The sequence below is a fragment of the Trachypithecus francoisi genome, unplaced genomic scaffold (assembly GCF_009764315.1).
Source record: "Trachypithecus francoisi isolate TF-2019V2 unplaced genomic scaffold, Tfra_2.0 Lachesis_group17, whole genome shotgun sequence".
NCBI lineage: Eukaryota > Metazoa > Chordata > Mammalia > Primates > Cercopithecidae > Trachypithecus > Trachypithecus francoisi.
Window position 1 is genome coordinate 83,654,376 of NW_022681462.1, and position 27,524 is coordinate 83,681,899.

A 27,524-nucleotide genomic window follows, 5' to 3' on the forward strand; every position below is an offset into this window, starting at 1 on the left:
TTACATGGATGGCAGCAGGCAAAAAGAAAGAGTGTGTGCAGGGGAACTCCTCTTTATAAAACCATCAGATTTCATAAGACTTATTCACTATCACAAGAACAGCAGGAGAAGGACCTACCCCCGTGATTCAATCACCTCCCACTGAGCCCCTCCCACAACACATGGAAATTGTGGGAGTTACAATTCAAGATGAGATTTGGGTGGGGACACAGCCCAACCATATCAAGAAAGAAATATATTCTAACTCATTCTATGAGGCCGGCATCACCCTCATACCAAAACCATATAAAGACACTGCAAAAAGAAAAACAAAAAAGAAAAATACAGACCACTATCCCTTGTGAACAAAGATGGAAAAATTCTAAACAAAATTTTAGCAAACTGAGTCCATCAAAATGTTGAAAGCATAATACATCATGACCAAGTGGGATTTATCACAGGAAGGCTGGATTGGTTTAACATTCAAAAATTAACATTATCCACCACATTAACCAACCATAAAAGAAAAATCATATGATCCTCAACAGATGGAGAAAAAACGGAAGTTTTATCCTGTCAGAAATATACTTAATATTGTAGCATGTATAATGTACCAAACTTGTAAGTTTAACTTCTTTAAAAGTAGCCATCATTTGCTATAGTTCCCTGTATCCAGTGGCACCAAGCAGCACTAGATTGGGCACATGGCACTTACATACAATAAATCCTTTCAAACTGAATGCATAGCAAGTAACATAAAGGTCTAACTCATAACAGACACAGAAGTGGAAAATGCAATGCAAAATGCTTAAATACCATTGCATACAGTACTTCATACTTCACCACTTAAACCTCCTTGTTAAAAAACCACAAAGAAAATTAAAAGGTCCATGTTTATGCAACTAAACAAGACACACACGGAGGGGTACACGGGAGATCCAAGTGTAAGGATGTTGGAAAACATTCCAATGCAGACATGCAAGTAAAATATTTAATCAAAAGTTTACATCAAAATGTGTTATAAACACACACTTGAACATGCTCGTAACAGTCAAATCAGTCAAATATCCATGCAATGTATAACAGAAGTTGTAGGGATCATCTCTAGGCCCTGACTGCTAATAAACTCCAACTATACAACACTGCAAGTATAGACTTATGCCTTCCAGTTAATTTTGTAGGGAAGGGAACGAAAACTGCCACATATCAAGTTAATATGGCACAGTATCTATATAATAGATTGCCATGTAGACAGACCTATTGGACTCATTCATGGAGCCTTATCTGCTGGATCTCCAACCACTGTACTCACAGCACTCGATACTTCACATGATTCTTTTATCTCCACATGACCTCCTAAGAATTATGATTCAATGTACTCTATGGTGAGTTCTCAATTTGATTCCCTTTGTTCATTTCACTACTTAAAGAAAGTCCAAGGACAATGTTACTTTACAGAAATCCAAGATCTAAAATTCACTGGAAAAAATGAAACTAAATTAAAAGTTCTTCACTCTGATCACTCACTCACCATTATCATTACTAACTTAGAAGTGAAGAATTAATTTTGCTAGCTGCAAAAGCAATGTGATTTAAAATGAAATGTTATGTCAATCTATCATAGATGGACATAACATGGTGTGATAATGGCTTCACAATCCTTGAAATACTGTTATCCTGATTATTCCCACAGTGTAAATAGATTAGCTCCCCAAAAACCTGCCAAAAAAGAAAATACAATTCTAAATCCCACAAACTAATGAGCAGGGCAAACATAAAAGAACACTAGGAAATGAAATGTGATCTGAAAATGTCAAAGCACTGTAAACAATGAGATTGTCAAACTACAAATGTTTTATGCTTCCCTCCATCCTCAGTGTCTTCACTGAATGCTCCCTTTATCTCCTGACCTATCTGAAATCTGGCTCTCCCCTGTAATGGGCTGTCTTCCTTCCAATCCTCTTCAGCAGAGACCTCAGTCACTCTTCTCTAACACCACATATAACTCAATCAGAGCAAAGACTTAATTCAACACAGCATTCCTAGCATCTGGGATAAAAGAGTGAGTGAATAAATACTATCCCCAGGTGGGGAAGTGGGTGGGTTGTCTGTCTCACTTACTATTTCACCTCACTATTAGAACAACCTCTTTTCCTTTAAGACTCAAGCCATCCATTTCCATCTATCAACTTTTTAGTCACTCACACATTGCCTGAAAGCCTTGACCCTTAAATGACAGTTTCACTTGTCATGTCACGTCAGGACATTTCAAAATCCAGTTAGACTGACTGAGTCAAAAACTTTGTCCCATCATCATTATTATGATCAAATCCAAAGAACTTCACCTAGATTAAACTTAAGCAACTCATTCCCATGACTCCACCCTGGATCAGGTATGCATATCACAGTCCCCTGGAGGGCTTGTTAAAACACTGATTGCCCAACCCCCAGACTTTCTGGTCAGGGATAAGGCCCAGGAACTGCATTTTTAAAGTTCTCAAGCAATACTTCTGATCCTAGAAGAACAACAGGCCTAGATCTTTTAGAACAACAGGCCTAGATCTTTTCATGAGCTAGAAATGATTAGCATTCAAAACATGATCTTAACTGTCAACAGAAAAAACAGCGGTCAGGAAGCAGGAGACTTCATTTCCCTCTGATATGCCTTTACACTTCTTCATTTTAGTAACCAATTTCACCTCCTTCTTTCTAACCTTAGAAGGATATCCCCTGTCGAGTTGAAGATAATGTTTCTCCTTATTTTCTCTATCCTATGCTATATGCTATTCCAATCTCTGCTCCATCAAACCAGCACTTGCCATGCCTATAATTTCAAACTCTCCTTCACTACTGGAAAAGTACGTGTATTTTTATCTAATAGATGCTGCTGGACTGACTTTCAGAAAGACTGTTACATCCTGGCAGAAGAATAGTTTATTCCCAGAAGTGGTTAAAACAAAGAGAAATTCTGGATCAGGAATCTTAGTCCAGCTGAGAATGGAAGTACCATACTGAGAAGAGGTTGGACTAGGCATAATCAAACACCGAAACTCCCAACACCTCCTTTCCCCTGTTCCTTTCTGAACATTAACAGACAGGTTTCCATTCCTCAAACAGGAGCCTGAAAGACTCCTCCCCAGGAAAACTGAACAATAAAAGAAAGAGCTTTCAGACACTCAAAGTTGGAAATCCCTCAATGAAATGCTGGGTCCTTACTCAATCACCTTAGAATGAGGCCCACCTAGGGTGACCAACCCCTCTGTTTTGCCTGAGACTGTCATGGTTTTAGTACTGAAAGTCTTATGTCCTAGAAAACCTCTTGGTCCTAAGCAAGCTAGGATGGCTAATTACCCTAGACACACCTTTGGATAAGCCCCAGCTCTGAGTGCAAAGCTTCCATTTTGTTTTTTATCTTCCTCTTAAACATGAACGGATAGTCAAAGATTGCCAGGCATTTGAGGAAAACTAAAGACTAATGCAAACAAAAAAAAGGAACACAGTGAAAATTCTTACAAATGCAATAAAAAAAAAGAAAAGAAAATGATATTGCATCCATTAAACATGAGACTACAAAAAAGAAAAGAAAAACAAAGAGCTATTAGAATGATATGAGTTTCTGGCTTAAAAGGGCCCACCAAAACCCAAGTACATTGTATGAAAAAACACTCACACCAATGTGCTTCACTGATAAATTTCAGAATCTCAGAACAAAGAAAAGGTCTCCAAAATGTGGGTAGAGAAGCTTTACATACAAAAGGCGAAAATCAGAAATGATACCAATACTTCTTATAAGCAGCTCTGAGTGTTGGAAAACAATGATTAATGCCCTCTATTTAACGCCCTCCATTTTCCTCCTATAGAAAAATTATTTCCAACCTAGAGTCTAAGACACTATCCAGCATGCTGTGTTACTTCTCTTGTACCTCTTCTAAGGAAGCTACTAGAAGATGCACGCTCTACCAAAAACAAGAGAATAAACTAAGAAAGATAAAAATGTGGGATTTGAGAAATGGGGGATCCAAGCCGGGAGAAAATGACAGAAGTCCCCAGGATGGCAACTGTACAGCAGGCCTGGGGAGCAATCAGTCCAGACAGGAGCCAAAGGACAGAGCATTTTGAAAACTGACTGATTACTCAAATGCATTGAAAGGAATTTTTTTTCACTTCTAGAGAATAGTTCTAGGATAAATGAGTGATTAAAGCACAAAAAACTAAGCAAAAAAAACAGAACATCATTAACCCAGGGAAAACAAACAAAAATATATAAGAAAGGAAAAGCATGCATAATTCCCTATAGGCTTAGCTATGTATAATATAATACAATACAATATAATATACATAATATAATACATAGTCATAATAATAAAAACACTGAATATTGACCTAACAAAAAAACTGCAATGTTCCCATACTAGGAAGATAGAGAAGGAGGGGTATATGACTGTGTATGGAGAAGGGAAAGTATAAGAAAGCTAACCTTTTTCTTTCATGGAAGAAGACAACAGACAATATCTAATATTAAAAACTCAGGGGAATTGCTTGAACCCAGGAGGCGGAGGTTGCAGTGAGCTGAGATCACACCACTGCACTCCAACCTAAAAGAGAGAGACTCCATCTCAAAACAAAACAAAAAACAACTCAAGAAGAAGAAATACAAGTATTTCATTTAGAAATGAGTAAAGGCCAGGCACGGTGGCTCACGCCTATAATCCCAGCACTTTGGGAGGCTGGGGTAGACAGATCACTTGAGGCCAGGAGTTCGAGACATGGCTGGCCAACATGGTGAAGCCCTGTCTCTACTAAAACTATAAAAATTAGCCAGGCACGGTGGCAGGCACCTGTAATCCCAGCTACTCATGAAGCTGATAGAGGAGAATCGCTTGAACCCAGGAGGTGGAGGGTTGCAGTGAGCTGAGATCGTACCACTGCACTCCAGTCTGGGCAAAAGAGTGAGACTCTGTCTCAAAAAATAAATAAATAAATAAATAAATAAAACATAAAGGAATGTGGAGTAAATATCACAGGAATATACCAGTGTTAAAAGTGGTTGCCTCTGAGAACATCTGTTGGAACTAGAAAAGCTGATTTTTTTGGTTATTATTTTTTAAATATATTGATATTTATGTTATATATTCACGGGGTACATGTGATATTTTGTTACCTGTATAGAACATGTAACAATCATGTCTGGGTGTTTTAGTACATTCACTTTGAGTATTTATCATTTCTACGTGTTAAGAAAAATCCAAGGCTTCTCTTCTAGCTACTTTATACCAATACAATACACTACTGTTAACTATAGTCAGTCTACTCTCCTGACTATGCCAATTCTGTTGGTATAAATAAGTTCCAACAATAGAATTTATACCTTTCATCTAACTTGTATATTTGTACCTGTTTACCTACCTCTTCCTCCCTCCTCCCAGCCCTGCACCCTTCCCAGTCTCTAGTATCTATCATTCTACTCTCTGTCTTTATGAGATCAATTTTAGGAAAGTTGACTTTAAAGATCATTTAAGCTTTTTTTTTTCCTCCTAATGAAGCCAAAAAATATATTCTGCAGCCAAAAGAAAAGAAGCTAAAGAATATTCTGGAAAAGAATAAAAATGAACAAGTTCCAAAAAATATGTAAAAGTATCATAAAACTGCAGCTACTAAAAAACATGAAGAACACATGAAGAAGCAAAAAACATGGAAAGAGACTCCCAGCCACAGTATAATCTACTTTACGATACAGTTAGCATTGCAAGCCAGTAGGAGAAAGGCAGATTATATAATAAATGGTTGTGGACCATGCAATAAGCCATCAAAGGAGAAGGAGAAGAAAACTAGATCCCTTCCTCAGTCCCTGCCCTTAAAATCTAGATGCATCAATTTCAAGATTACAATGAAACTGTAAAAACACTAGAAGACATGGCAGAATTGTTTTATAATCTTGGAGTAGGAAAGCCAACTTTCCTTCTTAGAGAGGAAAGTTCCTCTCTAAGAAACTCATAAAACCCTGAAATCTTAAAGGAAGAGACTTAGCATTTTGGCCACATAACAATGATACTTTATATACAACCAAATAAACATTGTAAATGATGTCAAAAGACAAACCAGGAAAGATTCTTGTCACGTATGACAGATATAACACAATTTTACAGTTGTGTAAGAATCAACTGAAAATCAATAAGGAAAACATTGAAAACACAATTGAAAAATGGGCAAGGGTTTCAAACTGGCAATTCACAGAATAAGAATAAACATGTATGTTCAAACTCACAATTTAAAATGCATTTCGAATACCTGCCATTGCTCAAGCATCTGTCCCTAACATTCTATTGACAGTGATCTAGCAAAAGTTACAAGTGACTCAGCTGCCAAACATCAGAATAAATATTCTAATTTTTAATTTTTACTTTTTAAAAATTTTTATGTTTTTAAATATTTTTTTGAGATGGAGTCTCACTCTGTTGCCCAGGCTGGAGTATGGTGGCGAGATCTCGGCTCACTGCAACCTCTGCCTCCCAGGTTCAATCAATTCTCCTGCCTCAGCCTCCCAAGTAGCTGGGACTACAGGCATGTGTCACCAGGCCCAGCTAATTTTTTGTTTTTTAGTAGAGACAGGGTTTCACCACGTTAGCCAGGATGGTCTCTCCTGACCTCGTGATTTGCCCATCTTGGCCTCCTAAAGTGCTGGGATTACAGGCATGAGCCACCGCACCCAGCCAAATATTCTATAATAAACATATAATCATGTTGAAATGAGGCAGAAAAAGTTTAGAAAACTGGCAAAAATATTGATAAAATTTTAAATATTAAGAAATGCTTTAAAAACCACATTGCAAAACTGCATATATAGTATATACTTCCAACTGTGACACAAATACACACACAAATACACACACACACAACAGACAACATAATGTAAATACATAGAAGAAAAACACAAAGTCCAGCCATTAAAATATTAAGGGTGGTTGTTAACAATGGGTCTAGCGATTTTAATTCCTTCTCCAAGGTTTTCTATATTTACCAAATTCTCTATACTTTAAAATCAGACATAGTTAGGAGTATCTACAAAAAGTCTCCTCATCCAGACTTTTATACTCACCAGGAATAATGAAAATAAGCAGCTTAGGCCTTTTGACACTTTGATCATTAAAGAGGTCAGTCCAGGGCCCACATTTTAGAACCTGGGTTTCAACTCCACCACACAAAATGAATTCCTCATGCACAGGAATTTCTTCCTTGAGTTCTGAGTCCATTTCTAAATAAGGGGAGAAAAGTAGTATAAGAGTCAGTAAAATGTAAAGCCTTGAGCCAAGGACAAAATTCAAGAATAAAAAAGGGCAAATTTCAATATACCTAGAGGAAATGCCACAAGGACATCTGGGAAACTTTAAGACCATTCAGTGATGCTGGATTATAAGATAGCAAGACAAGCAAAACAAACCACAAGAGTATTTAGAAAGGAGGAGACATATCCTTGGCAAAAGGAAAGGCTATAGAGGCGTTTGAGTCAAAACTGTAACTCCCACTTTCCCTCTGCTGGAATTCTCTTTCAGCTCTGTGCATTACCATGAGACATATTCCCCTACCTTCACCTGGTGAGAAAGTGCAGAGGTTCTGGCTTGCCCTTGCATTCTCCCCATAGAAGAGTAAGAGGGACAATGAACTCCCTATAGTCTCTTATTTCCTTGTATTACTCTTCTCTTGTCCCAAATTCTGTGTGTGTGTGGCTGTGTGTGTGTGTATGTATATATACATATCCGTGTGTGTGTGTGTGTGTGTGTGTATATATATATATATTTTTTTTTTTTTTTTTTTTTTTTTTTTTTTGAGATAGAGTCTCCCTGTGTCGCCCAGGCTGGAGTTCAGTGGCATGATCTTGGCTCACTGCAAACTCTGCCTCCCAGGTTCAAGCAATTCTCCTGTCTCAGCCTCCTGGGTAGCTGGGACTACAGGCATGCACCACCACGCCTGGCTAATTTTTGTATTTTTAGTAGAGATGGGGTTTTGCCAGGTTGGCCAGGCCAGTCTCGAATTCCTGATCTCAGGTAATCCACCCGCCTCGGCCTCCCAAAGTGCTGGGATTACAGGCATGAGCCATCACATCCGGCCCCAATAAGCATATTTTATGTATTAAAGCACTACATTAAATTATGAAATGGATAGGTGGAAAAAAAAAACCAGGATATACTATCATGAACCATTTCCTGAGTAATCTGTTATGTGCAAAAATATAGGCCTCAATTATTTCTATCACTCCTCCACCTCTGCCTCTGCCTTCCTCATCTATTGACAGCACCAAATCTCAAACCTTCATTGGTCTTTGTCTTTCTCTTCCCCTCTCCTCCACTCACTCAAAGTACTCCAGAGTTAAGATTCAAAGGGCCTTTCTAGCTTATTCTCCTCTTACCACTTTACATCAACCTTGTACTTTAGGAAATTCTCGTCCTTGAATTTCCCTAGTGCCCCTATGCTTTTCTGCTTCTACAACTTTGCTCATATTTAATTCTCCAACCATATTTAATTCTACAACTGCACTTTGTACAGTTTTCAGTTTATTGCCTCTCTACTCCAAATTCATTGTTCATTGTCTTATCTGGAAAAGTGGATCTGGGCCTTTAAAATATTTTTCCTTTGCCAGTTGACATGATGCTAAGCTTTGTCAATAGAGTGCACTGGAGAGGCTTTGCAGAAGGAAGAAGTTTTCTCAGCAGGTTTCTGGAGAGCTTATATTTTACCCCTCCACTGTTCCACTGCTGTGAGATTTCTCTATTGCAGTGGTTCACAACTAGAGACAATTTGCCCTCAGAGGACATATGGCAATATTTGGAGCTATTTTCCATTGTCACAACTTGGGGAACTACTGGGATACAGTGAATAGAGGCCAAGGATACTGCTAAATATCCTACAATACACAGGACAGCTCCCCACAACAAATAATTATCCAGCCCTGAAGGCCAATAATGCCAAGGCTGAAAAACAACACTGCTCTAGTACTAGGTGCCTACAGGGGAAAGCTTTCTCCAGCATCTGGCTAGCTGCTGTGTGCTTGCTTTCTCCAGCTCTCTACTCAGGCAGCAGCAGCACCATATCCAGGAGCCCCAGACCAGGTGGCTACTCCCCATCCCCTCTCCTCAGCCCACATGCACCGGCTTGGCCAGTCAGCCACCTGACCTTTGTTCCACACAGCAGCTTGGTATATTGCCTTGCCCCAAGCTGTACACAGCAGTGCTCTAGATTGCTACACAGGGAGGCCTCTCCAACTTACAATTCCAGTGGTATCTAAAGTGGTGCTCCAACTCCTTCTACTCACTAGCCAACCTCAACTCACTTGCACCCCAAGGGTTGTTACTGTGGCCCTGCTGCACTGCCCTGATTCCCTCTGCATGCTCTCCTACCAGTCTTAACTCACCTGCTGACACTGTGTGCACCAGCTTTGGCTCAGACAACCCAGCAAATTTCTCTACCATCCAATGGGCTATAGCCACACTTTCAATGAGGTCTGAACCTCATTTCAATTCTGTCCTTCATTGGGTACTTTTCCTCGGCCCTAGGGTACCTTTTGGAGTTCTCTTTATAGAGTGACTTCATAGTTTTTCTCCTATCATACCCTAATAATTCTTTAAGTTAAACTAACAATTTTAGTTACTATGTGGCTTCTGTCTTCTGGTTTGATCCAGACTGATATACCTCTCATGTGTCTGTGCAAATTTTTCTTTATAAATCTTTCCCTCATCATACACAGCTCAAATTCTACTTGTTACATGAAGCCTTCCTTGAGCACGCCAGGTAAATAAGGGAAATCACCTCTTCCTTTAAACTCACAGCATCTGTCTTTATTATAAGGTGGCAGTGGTAAAGGCACACAGCTAAGCTCCACTTGGTAAAATTTGTCATGTCATGTCATGCCACACTTTCCTACAGCACCACAGACAAGCAATTGATGCAAGGGCTATGTGTCCCTTCCCAGATTGAACGTCCTAAGGCAAATGCAATGCTGGCTAGGAAGTAGTGAAATGGGAAATTCCACACACTGATGGTAACAGTAAAAATGGCTTTGCAAAGCAATCTGGCAGCATGGATCAATACTCATAAAAGGTATAAACTTTCATTCAGTCATTCCATTCTGAAAAAAACCTAAAATATTTTAAGACTGATACATGGAATGCTAATTTTAACAGTGAAAAGCTGAAAAAACTAAATGGTAATTGATAGATGAATGGTTAATTATGATAACTCATTAACAGACACTAAAAAAATTATATATATGACTCAATATTAAGGAATAATTAAATAAATTGTAACTCAATAAAATGATCAAATATTAAGTTCCATCAAAACTGCTCTAAGTTGGTTATAATTTATGCATTTCTTTTCTAACATTTCTAAAATTTCACTTCTCTAGCCTGATGCTGTATTGCCTTTTCCATTCTCTTTATTCCTTTATTGTTTATTCTGTCAATTTAGTGAATTTAGGAAGAAATAAACATATTTATTCTAACCTCTATGTTAAACCAAAAGTCCAAAACTGATTCTCTTGAGAATACTTAGAAAAATGAAAAATCCTCACTTAGAAAGTGGAGACCACTGTCCATTAAAAATATATGGACCAAATAAAGTATCACTTCATCTTTTCTTATGGACTGACCTTTTACTTCACTAATAAATACCACTGTAGCCCAATCTCCAAAACTACCACAAACTACAGTATATTTATATAAGTTCTGACCTTTATAATGTGTTAGAAACAGCATTAGATTTAGCAGTAAACACTGTATTAAATTAGAGCACTGACTGAGAAGACACTGGCCAAACTGAATACCTTCACCAGAAAAGAATTTAAAGTTATTAACTATAAAGTTGTTAAATATATTCAAATCATAAATATCAATACTTAACTTCAAGTAAATGACATCTTGGGAGATTGATTAGCCACAAAATCAATGAGAATTCAAGTAGATATGAAAATCAAGCTCAGTCTATAAACATTGGAAAACAAAAAGTACAACTCTAACATGTCAAATAAAATACAGCTGAGAAACATGGAATTAAAATACTGGCTAGCTGCTGTGTAGCTTCCCCTGCAGGCACCTAATTCCATGTGTATTTATAAAGCATCTTTTATTTTACTTCACTCTCATATTTCTGAATCTCACACACCCATGTAAAAGCAGCAATGGAAAATCTGAGGCACAAGAATTAAAACTCTTACCTAAGAATCCAAGGTAGTTCAGTTCTTCAAATAAGTGTCAGATTAACAAAGGACAGTATGTTGTAATTATATATTGGTAAAGGATAATGGCACGCCTTCAGCCTCAGCCTATAAGCAATAAGCAATCTTTAATAAAATCAATTTTGGTAAGCAGCAAGACTTGTGCTAGATAAAAACTAAGCATGGATACAATTTGTGCATCTTAGGCAAGACTATTTTCTTAAATATAGGTTTTAATTTGCTTAATGGGCTTCTAGGGTTTTTTTCCAATTAAATCTCATACAAACCTAGATAATTTGACGAGTATAAATTTTAGAGGTTCAAATTTATAATATTTGTTATAGTATGTATAATATAAACATAAAGTCATGGGCTGATTTATTCACATGTTTAAATATATACTTAATATACATTAAGTGATTCTATGTAGTTAAATACTTTCAATATTTATTATAAAGTTAGCCATTGAGAACAGTAAGACCATACTAATAAATAAAATATTTGAAAGTGGAGTTATAAATAATACATCTTAATCAGCTTCAGCATACAGTAAAATGTCTGCATTTTACTTTGGCTACTTGGTAAGAATACTGCTTTATTCATGTAAGAACTGTAGATGATAACAATTTTTTTAAATTTTGTGTTGCAATGTCCAAATAGTTTTCAATTAAATGTCCAGTCTTTCAATAAAACTTGAAAAAGAGGTAATAAGATGGTTTTCTTTCAAAGTTAAAGAACCAACAATATCTAATCATGACTTACATTATTTATTACATATGTAAGATGAACAGGAAGCTTCTAAAACTTCCTCAAATGCCAAAAACTTTATACCTGATATTATCAAAAGTGGACAACTTTGTGGACTCTGTTATTGTGCCATAATGACACAGAGCAGAGCATATACTTTGCATGTGTCTGAACCTTCATTAGGGCTATTCCTAGGCACTAGTATTAAACCTACTTGGAAAATATATGGTGACTGGTCAAGTGCAGGTTTGACTTTGAAAGGCCCAGGGCAGAAATACAAAATTTTTAATTGGTATCAGAAGTTTTACTTTGATCATTTTTAAAAATTGGCCTACAAGCCAACATAAATATGCTGGTGATCTGTATATCCCAAATAATCTTCCATTGAGAACAATTAGAAAAGCCAGAAAAACCTTTAAAAAATCTGTTAAAAAAACTCGTAACCACTGAAAGAATTTATAAGACTGTGAAACAAACTAATAAAATATAGAAAATAATTAATATAGAAATAAGCAGAAAGCAGAGAAGCAATAGAGAATAGAAAATACGACACAAAATGTATGAAACGCAGATAAAGATATGAATGCAGGAAAATTCAAAGTTTTGAAATGCATATATTAGAAAACAAGGCTGCAAATAAAAGAACCATTTGGCTTAAGGAATTAGAAAAAAAAAAACAAATGAATCCAAATAAAGAAAATAGAAAAAAGATAATAATGTAGATATTAATGAAATAGGAAAAAAAGTTTACATTAGAGAGGATTAGCAAACCCAAAAGTGTTTACTTTGAAAATACCTATAAATAAGCAAACCCTTGACTTCTCAAGAAAAGAGATGGCACAATCAATAAATATCAGGAGTGAAAAAAGGAAATCACTCCAGATTCTACAGACATGAAAAAATAATAAACAAATATTATTAAGAAATGTATGCCAATAAACTTGACATGGACAAATTCCAAAACAAACAAACAAACAAACAAAAAAACCGAACCCAGCAGATACAAAAAGAAAAAAGACTAGAAGACTCTTAATAGACTTATACCTTACGACAAAATTCTTGGTCCAGATGAAATTAACACTTAAGGAAGGAATAATACCAATTTTACATAGAGTTGTCCAGAGAATAGAAAAAGAGAGACACCTCCCAACTCTTTTTATGAAATCAGCAATTCTTTGTAATTTTTAGTTTAAAATGTACATTATAATTAAGGTTGAGATAGATGCAAAAACTATTCAGAATATTAGCAGACCAAATCTAGTGCTATATAAAAGGGTAATAGATGACAACCAAATTGTGTATATACCAGAAATGAAAAGTTGTTTAAATATTCAAAATTTAATCAGTTTAAGTTACCACATTAACAGGGTAAAGAAAACTTATATAATCATCTCAATTGATAGAGAAAATATTTTATAAAATCCAAGAATCATGAAAAAATTCTTAAAAAGTGAAAAATAAAGAAATCTTTCATAAAATATAAACATGAAATACATATTTTTTCATATAATACAAGTATTAAAAATCTTCAGTAAATGTTTTATTACGGGTAAAATATTGAAACCCTCTCTGAGTTTGGGATCAAGATATGGAGGTCTGCTATCAACACTTCTATACTTGAGGTCTTAGCCAATGCAATAAGAAACCAAAAAAAGATATAAATGTATTTAGATTGGATAGGAAATGTGATTATTCACAAACATGATGATACACATAGAAAACGCAAAAAAAAAATCCTTACATATACTAATTGAATTAATAAGTGAATGCAACATGGTCATTAGCTAAAAGGTCAATATATGAAAATCAAATGTATTTCTATATACCAGCAACAAACAATTTGGAAATAAAATTTTTTAAAAAGGGACCACTTACAACAGCATCAAAAAAATCAAATAGGAATAAATCTAACAAATGATGTGCAAGACCTCTACACAGAAAGCTAAATGGTTTGCTGGATATTACTGAGAGAAATTAAATAATGAGGGGACAAACCATATTCATGAACTGGAAGACTCACTAGTATAAACTCTAAATTAATTCTTAGATTTGTAAAATTCTAATCCAAATCAGGTTTTTTTCCCTTTCCTTTTTTTTTTTTTTTAATGGAAATTGGAAAGCTAATTCTAATATGTATGTGGAAGTGTAGAAAGTCAAGGATAGCCAAGACAAGGCCAGGTGTGGTGGCTCACACCTGTAATCCCAGCACTTTGGGAACCTGAGGCAGGTGGATCACGAGGTCAGGAGATCGAGACCATCCTGGCTAACACAGTGAAACCCTGTCTCCAATAAAAAGACAAAAAATTGGCTGGGCGTGGTGGCGGACACCTGTAGTCCCAGTCACTCAGGAGGCTGAAGCAGGAGAATCACTTGAACCCAGGAGGCGGAGCTTGCAGTGAGCAGAGATCATGCTACTGCACTCCGGCCTGGGCGACAGAGCAAGACTCCATCTCAAAATAATAATAATAATAGCCAAGACAAGTTTGAAGAACAACCACAAAGTTGGAGGACTTTACCCTATGCCCAGGTTTAATAAAAACATGCCATTATTAAATACAAAGACAGACAAAATAGACAAAACAGTGGACAAGAACAGGGAATCCAGAAACAAATCCAAACATGTATCTTCATGATTTATGACAACGGTGTTCTTGCAGAGGAGTAAGGAAAAGAAGGTCCTTCAAATAAATCATGCTGGTTCAACTGGATATCCATGTGGAAAATAAATGAATCTTGACTCCTTTCTCACATCATAGATAAAATACAGTACTAGGTATATTATAGATCTAAATGTAAAAGGTGAATAATAAAGCTTCCAAAAGATAACATTGGAACATATCTTTATGAGCCTAGGGTAGCCAAAGGTTTCTTAAACAAGGTAATAGTAAACATTAGCCATAAAGGAAAAGACTGCCAGGCGTGGTGGCTCACACCTGTAATCTCAGCACTTTAGGAGGCTGAGGAGGGTGGATCACAAGATCAGGAGATGGAGACCATCCTAGCCAATACCATGAAACCCCATCTCTACTAAAAATACAACAACAACAACAAAATTAGCTGGGCTTGGTGACACGTGCCTGTAATCCCAGCTACTCAGGAAGCTGAGGCAGAAGAATTACTTGAACCAGGGAGTTGGAGGTTGCAGTGAGCCAAGATCGCGCCACTGCACTCCAGCCTGGTGGCAGAGTAAGACTTAAGACTTTATCTAAAAGAAAAAGAAAAAGAAAAAAAAGGAAAATACTTTCAAATTCCATCCTCCACTAGAATTAAGAACTTGTATTTAGCAAAAGACACTATTAAGAGAGTCAGAAGGCAAGTCACAGAGTGGGAGAACACTATACATATACACACACACATATATACACATATGTATAGTATTCTGAATACGAGCCTGTTGTTGGGAAACATATATATACACATAGGATATAAAATATAGATTTTTCCCCCAACATGCACATATCCAGAATTTACAAAGAACTTCTACAAATCAGTAAGAGACAACTCAATAGAAAAATGGGCAAAATATTTGAACAGGCACTTCACAAAAGAGACTAACAGATAGCAACTAAACATAAGGGCTTTCTAGAAGAGTAAAAGAATACTGATACAGAAACTATAAATAAAATACCATTCAGGGAGGAGACTGATTTGCTGGAAATGCACAGGCCAATACTGAAGCTGTCCTACTGTCTACTATGAAGGCCTTGAGTGGCAAGCTAAAAAATTAGAAAACCAGTAATTCCACAAACAGTTTTTCCAAGGAACATGTATCACAAGCTATTAGTTACCATACTTAAGAAAATAAACTATTCTCAGGAAACATTGGGTGTTCCAGTTACTCTCGCTACCTAAAATATTACTCTAAAACTTAGTGGCTTAAGACAACCATTTACTATGCTTACAGATTCTGTGGGTTAGGAAATCAGAAAGGGCACAACAAAGATAGCCTATCTCTGATCCAAAGTCTGGGGCCTTAGTTGAGAAAACTCAACAACTGGGTGTGACCTGATCACTGGGGGCAGGAGTCATCTGGAAGTATCTTTATTCATATGCCTGGCGACTGATGCTATTGTCACATAGGCTGTTGGCCTGGAACACCTGCATGTGCCTTCTCCATTTGGCCTGCCAATATGGGCTGCTTTAGGCTTCTTCAGAAAATGGTGGCTGGGTTCCAAGAGCAAATGTCTCAAGAGTACCAGACTGAAGTTGTATCATCTTTTATGACCTACCCTCAAAAGTCACGCAGCATCACTTCCATGTTAGACAGAAGCCCATCAATATTCAAAGACAGCATGTGCTTTGTACAATATGACCTTGACATTTCTACTGCGAGGGGTCAGTAGAAGAAGTGTCAAAGTCATATTGTAAAAAGAACATGTGGTATGGGAGTTACTATTGTGGCCATCTTTGGAAAACAAAATCTGGAAAGTTAAGTTAAACACAAAGGCACGTAAGCTTTACTTCTGAGGAACTTTTTCAAAGCACACCGATAGGAACTGTGAATGTTGAAGTTGGGGACATAGTATACAACAGGGTTCCACAACTCCTGGGCCATGTACTGGAACTGGTTAGGAACCGGGCCACATAGCAGGAGATAAGCGGCAAGCAAGCATTACTGCCTGAGCTCCACCTCATGTTAGATCAACGGAGGCATTACATTCTCACAGGAACACAAACCCTATTGTGAACTGTGCATGCAAAGGATCTAGGTTGTGTGCTCCTTATGAGAATCTAATGCCCGATGATCTGAGATGGAACAGTTTCATCCCAAAACCATCACCCTCACTCCCCACCATTTGTGGAAAAACTGTCTTCCACAAAAGGGGTCCCTGGTGCCAAAAAGGTATACGACCTTCTAAAATCTGATTTGACTATATTTCATTAATAGTGATCCTACTAATCTCTCTCATTAATACCTCATCTCCTTCCTCAGAACAGTTTGGGAAAATGTTGTAGGAAAGAGAATCTGGTGGATTTAAAAGGGAGAGGGACTGGATTAAACTAGTTTTTTTAAGAGGACTATGAAAGACAGAGAAAACAGAAGATTACACTAGAGTTTGGCAGCTTTCAAAATAATCTTCTTTAGATTATTTCAAAATAATCTTCTTTAGATTATTTTGATAATAATCGATCAAATGTAGGCAAGAGTGGGAATGAAAAAGGAGCGAATGGGAGTCTAAAGTCTTGGTAATGATATGGAGAACCAGGGACGCGAAAGGGGCAGGGATGACAGATTTTGATGCCAAAGATGAGAGGAACGAAAGTGCTACTCACATACATATAGGGGAAATATAAAAGAAGGGAAATTAGTGGGAAGAAAGGAAGCTAGGATTAGTTACAAATGTAGTTTAAGTTTCAAGAAAATAAGGAACAAGGCCAGAAGACAATGTGAGCCACAGAACTAAAGCTCAAGAGAGGACAAAGTAGACATACAGTTTCTCCAGCTGCTTCTTAAAGAATGTCTCTATCTTGGCTTCTATGCCACCTCCCAGTCCTCATTGAGAACCTTTTCCTCCCCTATTCCCTGTTCCCAAAGTTTCTGCCCTGGGTTCACTTCTCTATATGCTCTCCCTTTGAGATTACATCCACTTCGAGAATTAGCCATGTGGGAGAATCCTTTATATCTACTCAAGTTCCTGTCAAGTTTTTCCAGCTATTGAACATTTTTATCTGGATGCCTCATTGATGCATAAAAAATGGCAAATATCAAAATCATCTTGTTTTAAAAATCAACCCTATAAACCCTACATCATGACTTCTCTGCTGCCATATATAGAACCACTATTCTCCCAGTCACCCTAATTCAAAAGCTTCTTTGGCAACTCCTGCTATATTTTGGGAGCAACATCCATAGGTAAGGAAAAAAGACATCAACAAAATAAAAAAGGAACAACTAGAAATAGGCATTCACTAAGACATGTAAAGTAATGTAAGCCAGTGAGGAGTGTTTCAAGAAAGTTGCAGGATGGTGATAAAGTTTTAAAAATAGATATTAACAAATGTCCAAGAGCGTAAGAACCAAGGCAACAGTAAGAATAACTGAGAGTGCTTTCTGTAAGCCAGGTACTGTGTGAAGCACTTTACAGATGCTATCTAAATTTAATCCTGATGACGACCCTATGAGATGGGTACTATTATTTCATCCTCCCACCCCAAGAAAATATGTGAGAAAATTGATTGAAAGACATTAAGCAATTTGCCTAAGTCACACAGCTAGTAAGTTGTAAAATGGCAGAGTCAGAATTTGAACCCATAAATGTCTGAAAGATCCAGAGCTCATGTTATTTTTAAAATTTTACTTATATGCATATATACAATTTCACTTATATGGATAAATGAGATACAATGCATGCTGTGATTTTTCTAAACAATTTTTTAACCTTTTGCATCATGCCTCCATTCTACCTCTCCTCCTTACTATCCATATCTCTCCCAAACCCATATTACTTAGTATAGTCTTCCATATTCTTCTATAATTATACACAAATACATGTTAAGCATTTATGCATTTTTTTCATGAGTTGCCAGTGTTTGACAAATAGTAGCATATTATATACACTTCTATGCATTTTGCTTTCATATTTAATAACATATGGATATCCTGCCAAGTCAGAGTTTATATAAGTAATTCATTTTTAATGGTTTCATAATGTGGATATACCACAATTTATATGACCATCTCCCTGTTGCCAAGCACTCAATTAGTTCCCAGTTTTTTCAGAACAATGCTGCAATAAGTACCCTTAAATACCTATGTTCTTACATATATTCATATCTACCAGCACTTTTGTTTTTATGGGCCAGATTGCCAAGTGTGAAATTGCTGGTTGAATTTTAATAGATGTTGCCAGATTATTCTCAAAAAAAGAATGTAATTCTTTTAGTGATGTAGAAAGTTATCTTTCCCTCTACAACCCTATCATCACTAAGTGATACCACTGTTTGTAAGTCTTACAGTCTTTGGATATAAAATACCTTATTCCTTAATTTGCATTTTACTGACTACAAGCGTGTTTAAGCATTTTCTCATGTTTGTTAGCTTTTTAGACTATCTTTTCTGTGAATTGTCTCTTCACATCATTTGCCTAGGTTCCAAGTGAGTTATTTATCTTTTTCTTATCAGTCTGTAAGAAAACTTTGTATAATGCAGATGCTAATGCTTTTCTGGGCTTCCATATTTTACATACTGTTTCCCAGATGTTTAATTTTTATTAATCTCTACTTCTAAACCTTTAATCCACTATATAAGGATCCAATTTTATTTTCTTTCAGATGGAAAGCTACTTGTGCTAATACCACTGTAATACAGAAACCATCTTTTTCCCCACTAAATTAACATATATTCTTTTTCATGCATTAACTTTTCACACTTACTGAGAAAGAGCTTTTTAATCACAATGTTATACTGTCAGTGAGCCTGACAATGGGGCGGGTCTATGGTTTATTTTTAATTATATCGTAGGGATAGGAATCAAACTGATAAACCTAAATCTCAAGTATGGTCACTGAAAGTTACCCATTCTACTTAATTTTTGTTTTTTCTTAGATTTACCTCATTTGTCAACTATGTAAAAATCTTCAGTATTCTTCAAGGGAAAAGAAGGAAAGGAGAAAGAACTTTTTGTTTTTTAATTTATTTTTATTATTTCTTTTGAGATAGGATCTCACTTTGTCACCCAGGCTGGAATACAGGGGCACAATCTTGGCTCACTGCAGCCTCAACCTTCTGGGCTCAAGTGATACTCCGGCCTCCACCCCACAAGTAGCTGAGACTATAGGCACACACCACCATGCCTGGCTAACTTTTTGTATTTTTGGTAGAGAAGGGGTTTCACCATGTTGCCTAGGCTGGAAGAAAGAGCTTTTTAAATCTGAAACTATATGACAACTTTAAAAGTTTTAATGAAGTAAATATAAATATTTCATTCCATCTTCATTCCTGGTTCCTTTTCTCTAGAGTTTCAAAATTCCTACTTTACCTGTCAGCAAGATACTATAGACGATTTTCAGTTTGCCAATGCCTAAATTCTCTTCTCTATTTCCTTCCCCATTTCCCTTTTATTAGGGCCTCTAACAAGGAATTACCTGAGACAGAGAGAAAAAAATTATATACGTTCATGCTTCATCTGCTAATTACAGAGTTAACTTTGCAAAGAAGGTTTAAAATCTTGAGTAACATTAGTTTATATATACAAATAACCTAAAACTGTTACTAGTTTTTCCAAGAAATTCTATGTATATTGAAAGTAGCTCTCCTTGAAAGATGAAATGTTTTAAAAAGAATAAAAAATAATTATAAAATTGAAAAAATACTAATTAAAATTAAAAACTTGCTGGATGGGCTCAATAGTAGAGTGGAATTGACAGAGAACAGGATCAGTGAACTTGAAAACAGATCAACAGAATTTACTCAGTCTGATCAGAGAAAAACAGACAAAGAAACAAGAAGGGCATCAGGGACTTGTAGGACAATAACAAATGACCTAACATTCATCCAATCAGAGTTTTAGAGGAGGAAAAGAAAGTATGGTGCTGAAAAAAATAATTAAAGATATAATAGCTGAAAACTTCTCAATTTGACAAAAGACATAAATCTACAGAGTCAAGAAGCTGAGAAAACCTTAAGTAGGAAAAAATAAAAATACAAGATACATCATAAGTCAAAGTTTAGAAAACTAAAAACAAAGAAAAAAATCTCCAAAGCAGCCAGAGAGAAATGGCACATTACCTTTAAGGGGAATAATAATTTGAATGCCATCAGATTTCTCATCAGAAATCATGGAAGACAGAAAGAAATGGCACATTTTTCAAATATTAAAGTAAAAGCACTGTCAAGGCCAAATTCCATAGAGGTGAAAACCACCCTTCAGGAACAAAGGGGAACAACATTCTCAGATGATGGAAACTAACTTGTCACTAACAGACATATCTTTAGGAAGTTCTCCTAAAAGAAGTTCCTCAAACAAAAAGGGTTTAATTTGAGTAAAGGAAGAACACTGGAATGGGTAATAGTCATGGTAAATATAAAATGAACTATTCTTCATCTCATGAGTTTCTTAAATCATATTTGATAGTTGAAGTAAACGTTATAACAACATCTGATGTGGTGTTCAAGGTGTATAGAGAAAATACAACTATTAAATTTTAAAAAGGGGGCCAGGTGCAGTGGCTCATGCCTGTAATCCCAGCACTTTGGGAGGCCGAGACGGGCGGATCATGAGGTCAGGAGATCGAGACCATCCTGACTAACACGGTGAAACCCCGTCTCTACTAAAAATACAAAAATTAGCCAGGCGTGGTGGCAGGTGCCTGTAGTCCCAGCTACACGGGAGGCTGAGGCAGGAGAATGGCGTGAACCTGGGAGGCAGAGCTTGCAGTGAGTGGAGATCGCGCCACCGCACTCCAGACTGGGTGACAGAGCGAGACTCCATCTCAAAAAAAAAAAAAAAATTTTAAAAAGGGAAAAGGAAAAAGGACCTTTATGGAAGTAAGGTCTCTACACTTCAACTGGCAAAAGGCAATAAAATTATCCCTTGTGATAAGTTGTTACATCTATTGTTATACCTAAAGCACAATAAAAAAGGTTAACTTAGCCAGATACTCAAAAACACTATAAACACGTCAAATGGAATTCTGAAAATATTCAAGAAACCTACAGAAAGAGAAGAGGAACAAATATGAAAAACAGGAAATAAACAGAAAACAAGTAACAAAATGGCTGGCTTAAGCCCTACCATATCAATTACCTTTAAGTGTAAATGATATAACTATACTAGCTAAAAGACAGAGTTTGGCAGAGTAGTTTCTTTTTTTAAAGGACCCAAGCATATAGTGTCTACAAGAAATTCACTAAAACATAATGACATTGGTAGGTTGAAAATAGAAGTATGGAAAAGATATGCCATGCTAACTACTCTTTTTTAAGTAGTAATGGCTACACTACCATCAGATAAAGTAGACTTCAGAGCAAAGAAAATTATTGTACAAAGATACAACGATTAATTAATCAAGAAAACACCTTAAACGTATATGCACCAAACAACGGATATTTAAAATACATGAAGCCAAAACCAACAGAGCTAAAAGGAAAAACAGAGACATTTGTAATTATAGTTGGGATCTTCAGCAACAAAAATAACTATTAGACAATCAAGAAGACACAGAAGAACAGAACAACACCATCAATGAACAGGACATAACTGACATGTATAGAACACTGCAACCAACAATAGCAGAATACACATGCTTTTCAAGCACACATGGAACATCCACCAAGATACACCATACCCTCAGTCATAAAACAAACTTAAAAATTAAAAATTACACAGCTTATGTTTTCTGATCATTGTGGAAAAAACTAGAAATCAACAACAGAAAAACAATGGGTAAATCACCAAAAACTTGGAAACTAAATGACACTCCCAAATATTTTCATAGGTCAAGCAAACTTCTAAGGAAAAATTTAAAATATATAGAACTGAATGGAAATGAAAATACAAGACAGCAAAATTTGTGAGATACAACTAAAGCAATGCCAAGAGGGAAATCAGAGCAATAAATGCTTACATTAAAAACAAAGAAAGATCTTAAACTAATAATCACAGCACTAGACAAGGAGAAGCAAAATAATCTTAAAGTGAGAAGGAAGATAATAATAAAAGTAAGAGCAGAAATCAATGACATTAAAAATAGAAAAATAGACAAAGATGAAATAAAGAGCTAGTTCTCTGAAAAAGGTCACTGTAATCAGCAAATCACCACTGAAAAAGATAAAACTACACCAATTACTAATACAGCACCAATAATGAAACAAGGGTTATCACTAAAAACCATGTAGAATACTATTATACTATCAAAGCCTGGCAAAGGCAGTAGAAAACAAACAAGCAAAAAACTACAACACATCTCTCATACCTACACCTTAACCTCTCATACCTCTCTACCTATACCTTAACAAAATATTAGCAAATAGAATATGGAAATATACAATTATATACTATAACCAAGTGAGATTTATACCAGTTATGTTCAACATTTTAAAATCAATGTAACTCACATCAACAAGCTAAAGAAGTATGAATTCACTAAACATACACTTACCATATGATTCAGTAATTGTACTCTTGGGCATTTTTCCCAGAAGGGGAAAAATGTATGTTCACTCAAAAACCTTCACACAAAAAGTTCATAGAAGCTCTATTTATAATAGCATGACCCAAATGTCCTTCAATGAATGAATGGTTAAACAAACTGCAGCATAGCCATCCCATGGACTATTACTCAGCAATAAAGGAATGCATGATACACACAATTTGGATGGATCTCAAAAAGTTACATATGGTATGAGTCCATCTACACGATATCTTTGAAATAACAAAATTATAGAGATAGAGCAGTGGTTGTCACAGGTTAGGGATAGAGCTGGGACAAGATAGTTTGACTATAAGGAGGCAGCATCAGGGGGCCTTGTGGTGATGGAATAATTCTTTATCTTGATTATGGTAGTTATAAGAAGCTACACATAGACCGGTGTACACACACAAACGAGTCCTTATAAAGTTGGTGAAATGGAAATACACTCTGTGAATTGTATCAATGCCAATTTCCCAGTTTTAACATTGTGCCACAGTTATCCAAGATGTTACCATCGAGGGAGTCAGGCTTAAGGGTACACAGGGACTTCCCCGTAAAGTTTTTTGCAACTTCCTGTGACTATGTAATTATCTCAAAACAAAAAGGCTTTTAAAAAAGTTATTAATAATTATACATGTATTTAATTGCAATTGGTATAATAAGTGGTATGAAAGGGGAAAATTGGGAATCTTAGCACATAGCCCTATATAAACTTGAACCATACAGGTGAAAGTCAACATATAAACAGATGATGCATAAACAGAATTTTTTTTACAGTCTGCTGTAACTATGGGTATCCATCTCATCTTTCTCCAGAATAACATGTAAGAACAAATAATTGTTTTCTATATCCTGACTTGATCAACATCTAGCCCCTTGCAATAAAACCACTTTTTTTTTTAACTTCTTTTCATTTGCAAATTATATTCTCTTCCTTTCTCATCAGACCTTAAGGAGACCTAAAAAGCAGGCAATTAATAGAACAAGAAATTAAAGGTCAAAGATGTTTACATTTTTTGTTCAAGGACATAAGCATTTAAATGGCAAAATAAATTCTACAGTCCTCTGATACCTATTCCAATATTTCCCAGTCACATATAGCTTTGAAATATTATATAACACTAATGAATCCAAAAAACAAACTGCAAAATATTGTAGGAGAAAGTCCAAGTGGTAATGACTATATGTTATACCAAGATTCTGTCTTTGCTCCTGCTTGATGTGGTTGCGACATGAGCACTTTCACAATTCTTTTTTTAATGACTTTTACATTTCACCTACTTTTGCTCTATTTGCTATCTGAATGACTGCACACTAACCCCAGTGAGAATCTTCTTAAATCTGTGCAAGTCGGCCAGAAAATCAAGCTTAAATGAAGATAAAATCCATGACTACTGCTGAGGACATATTAAAAACTAAAGCACACATTACACTCAAGATGAACTTGCTGAATTATCTTTACTGGAAAAAGGCAATTTGTTTTGCACAACTCCTTTGCTATGTCTAAGTTGGCAACTATGACATCAAACTTTCTTGTAATCACACACACACACTTTTTTTTGTTTGTTTGTTTGTTTTTTTGAGACGGAGTCTTGCTCTGCCACCCAGGCTGGAGTGCAGTGGCCGGATCTCAGCTCACTGCAAGCTCCGCCTCCCGGGTTTACGCCATTCTCCTGCCTCAGCCTCCCGAGTAGCTGGGACTACGGGCGCCCGCCTCGTTGCCCGGCTAGTTTTTTGTATTTTTAAGTAGAGGCAGGGTTTCACCGTATTAGCCAGGATGGTCTCGATCTCCTGACCTCGTGATCCGCCCGTCTCGGCCTCCCAAAGTGCTGGGATTACAGGCTTGAGCACACACACTTTTTAAATGTGCCAGAGAGCAGCTTTCAGCTTCTGGACATCAATTAATGCCAAGAATTTCGTAAGTGTACAAACTACTTACCTATATTAAATACACTCATTAGAAATAATATACTAATTTCCCTTTGGTTGAAGTATACTTAAAGTGACTTCAGAATTAAGTGCTTAATCTTAAATATATCATGGTAATACTACAAGGGAGAAAATGCTGAAAGCAGAGCAACATTTTAACAAAGAAAAAGTCCTCCAGTCTGAAGGCATTAAGTTATCAAAAAGCAAAATATTAAAATGCAAAATTTTAGATGGGCACCATTGCGTTGCCTTGATTGTGGCCTAGAATGCTACATGATGGAAAGAGGGGCCTTAGCAGGTTTCCAAGCCTTTCACCTTTAGGTGGAAAAATGGGAAAACACACAACAGAGACACTCCTACTTATAGTTTCAGAAAGAAGTTTAATTAAAAAACAGCTTTTGAGAATAAACATTCTGGAGATGCTTCTAAATCTTCTGGGTTTCTTTTGGTTGTATCTCTTTCTCCAAACAGATTTGTTCTTTCAACTATAGGACTATCAACTCTTTTTTTTTTTTGAGACAGTGTCACTCTGTGGCCCAGGCTAGAGTGCAGTGGCGCGATCTCGGCTCACTGCAAGCTCCACCTCCCGGGTTCATGCCATTCTCCTGCCTCAGCCTCCCTAGTAGCTGGGACTACAAGCGCCCGCCACCACGCCCGGCTATTTTTTTTTTTTTTTTTTTTTAGTAGAGATGGGGTTTCACCGTGTTAGCCAGGATGGTCTCGATCTCCTGAACTCGTGATCCGCCCGCCTCGGGGTCCCAAAGTGCTGGGATTACAGGCGTGAGAGCCATCGCGCCCGGCCAGGACTATCAACGTCTTGTGTTTGGTACACAGGACACAAAGCAGTTGTCCGGTAACTACTTGCGAGGGAAGGCACGAATTAATTAATCAAGGAATAAAGTGCTCCAATCTGCATCCTGTCTTGCGTGGGGAAGAAAATCAAACTAAGACCCAAGGGTGAGAGTTTATGGTAAAGGTCTTCACCGTGAATAAAAGGCGGCGTGAGCACTAAACGCTGGGGACAAAGAACACTCACGGCCCAGGGTTTGACCCCTCCTAGCCACTTCTTCCCGGCCGGTTGCCCAACCTTTTGGCCTCTACTCCTCCACGGGGGAGCTGTAAGATTCCCTCACAGGTGGGCTGCACTTAGGGGTTCAAATGCTGCATTCCCGCGCTCGGGTGAGCGACTAAGGGACTCCCAGGCCAAGTGGCTCCTAACTAGCGAGCTGTCGGAACAGTATTATTTTCGCTGCTACGGGCCATTTGGCACAGGGCAACAGGGGCTCTGCGAGGAACCATAGAGAAGAGGCGCCAGATTCCGCGTGCCTGCCCACCCGTCCTTCCTTTGGGCAGTCACCCTGAGCTCGGGAAGCTGTACCTCACCTGTCCGCCTGGAAGGCGGCCGGCTCTCCCTGAGGGTCCTGGGAAGGCGGCACAAGACCGGAAGTGCTCCCTTCAGGTGACGTCACAGTACCGCGCCGCGAGCTGATCCTGGAAGCCGATGTCAGCCGGACGCGCGGCGCACAAGCTGCCTGGGAGATTTCTGTTTGTGGCCTGGAGCCGGTGGTACAGATTCAGAGAGACCTCTTGGAGGGTGTTGGGGTTTTCCTTTCTTTTTCGTTTGAATTTTATCCGCCTTTTATTTTCTGTCATCCTTGATATACTTAGGGCTTCCCTTTCCTTCTCTCTCATTTGTTCCATGTCTGCCCCTCTTTTCTCCCTCTTCCCATTTCCCTCTTTCTGCATTACTAGTTGCATATCTTCCCCACATACACAGCAAAGTTGATTCTCATTTGATCATGTTCATAAGCATGATCAATAAAGTATTTTTTAATTAAGGTGTTGCCAGCTTTAAGAAAATTCAGAAAATAATATTAAGTATAGAGTTGATTTGGGCTCAATGCTTGAGAATGGCCACTCAGGAGCTTAGATTCAAGTTGCCTTGAATATACACTCCAATTAGCAAGCAGTCAGAGTAGGTTTTTAAGGAAAGGAGAGGAGGCAGATCTTAACTTGTTTACCAAGAATTTATATTTTAAAAACTTAAGCTATTGACTGGCTATGCTTTCTTCCATGTATCACAAATTCCAGGAACATAAAGATAATGGGTGAAGCAGCTGGTAAAGAACAAAATGCCTTTAACAATTGCCCTTAGACGTGGGATGGCGTGATGGAAGCCAGTATTCACATCTGTCCGGGCCTAATAAATTTTGCATACCTCACATAGCTCAGACAGCTCTGAGCTATTTTTCTTAGTATGTACATTTTTTTAGACATGTTGTACACAATGATCTACAGTACAGTGTAAGCATAACTTTTATATGCACTGGGAAACCAAAAACATTGTGTGAACTGCTTTATTGTGATGTTTGCTTTATTGTGGTAGTATGGAACTGAACCCCCAATATCTTCAAGGTATACTTGGATTTAAAAAAGAGGTTTATTTAGCTCGTGGTTCTGCACATTGGAAAGCTCAAGGGGCATAGCGTGAGCATCTGCTCAAGTTCTGATTAGAGTTTTTTGTGCAGTA

At 37.1% G+C, this 27,524-nt stretch overlaps 1 protein-coding gene across 3 annotated transcripts in view; it reads right to left on the reverse strand.

The window, feature by feature from the left end:
* LDAH (lipid droplet associated hydrolase) overlaps window positions 1–26,471 on the reverse strand; it is a 147,725-nt gene extending 121,254 nt beyond the window's left edge. Inside the window, exons 1-3 of one of the 3 annotated variants that reach the window (XM_033176391.1) lie at window positions 26,378–26,446; window positions 11,186–11,293; window positions 7,076–7,231 (exon numbers count right to left, since the gene is read on the reverse strand). In XM_033176391.1, coding sequence (XP_033032282.1) covers window positions 7,076–7,229 — 154 coding nt within the window. In that variant the 5' untranslated portion in view covers window positions 7,230–7,231; window positions 11,186–11,293; window positions 26,378–26,446. Of the gene's footprint in view, window positions 1–7,075; window positions 7,232–11,185; window positions 11,294–26,372 lie in introns of all 3 variants that reach the window. The other 2 variants (XM_033176390.1, XM_033176392.1) reach the window with 2 other exon arrangements.
* Window positions 26,472–27,524: the final 1,053 nt, after the last annotated feature.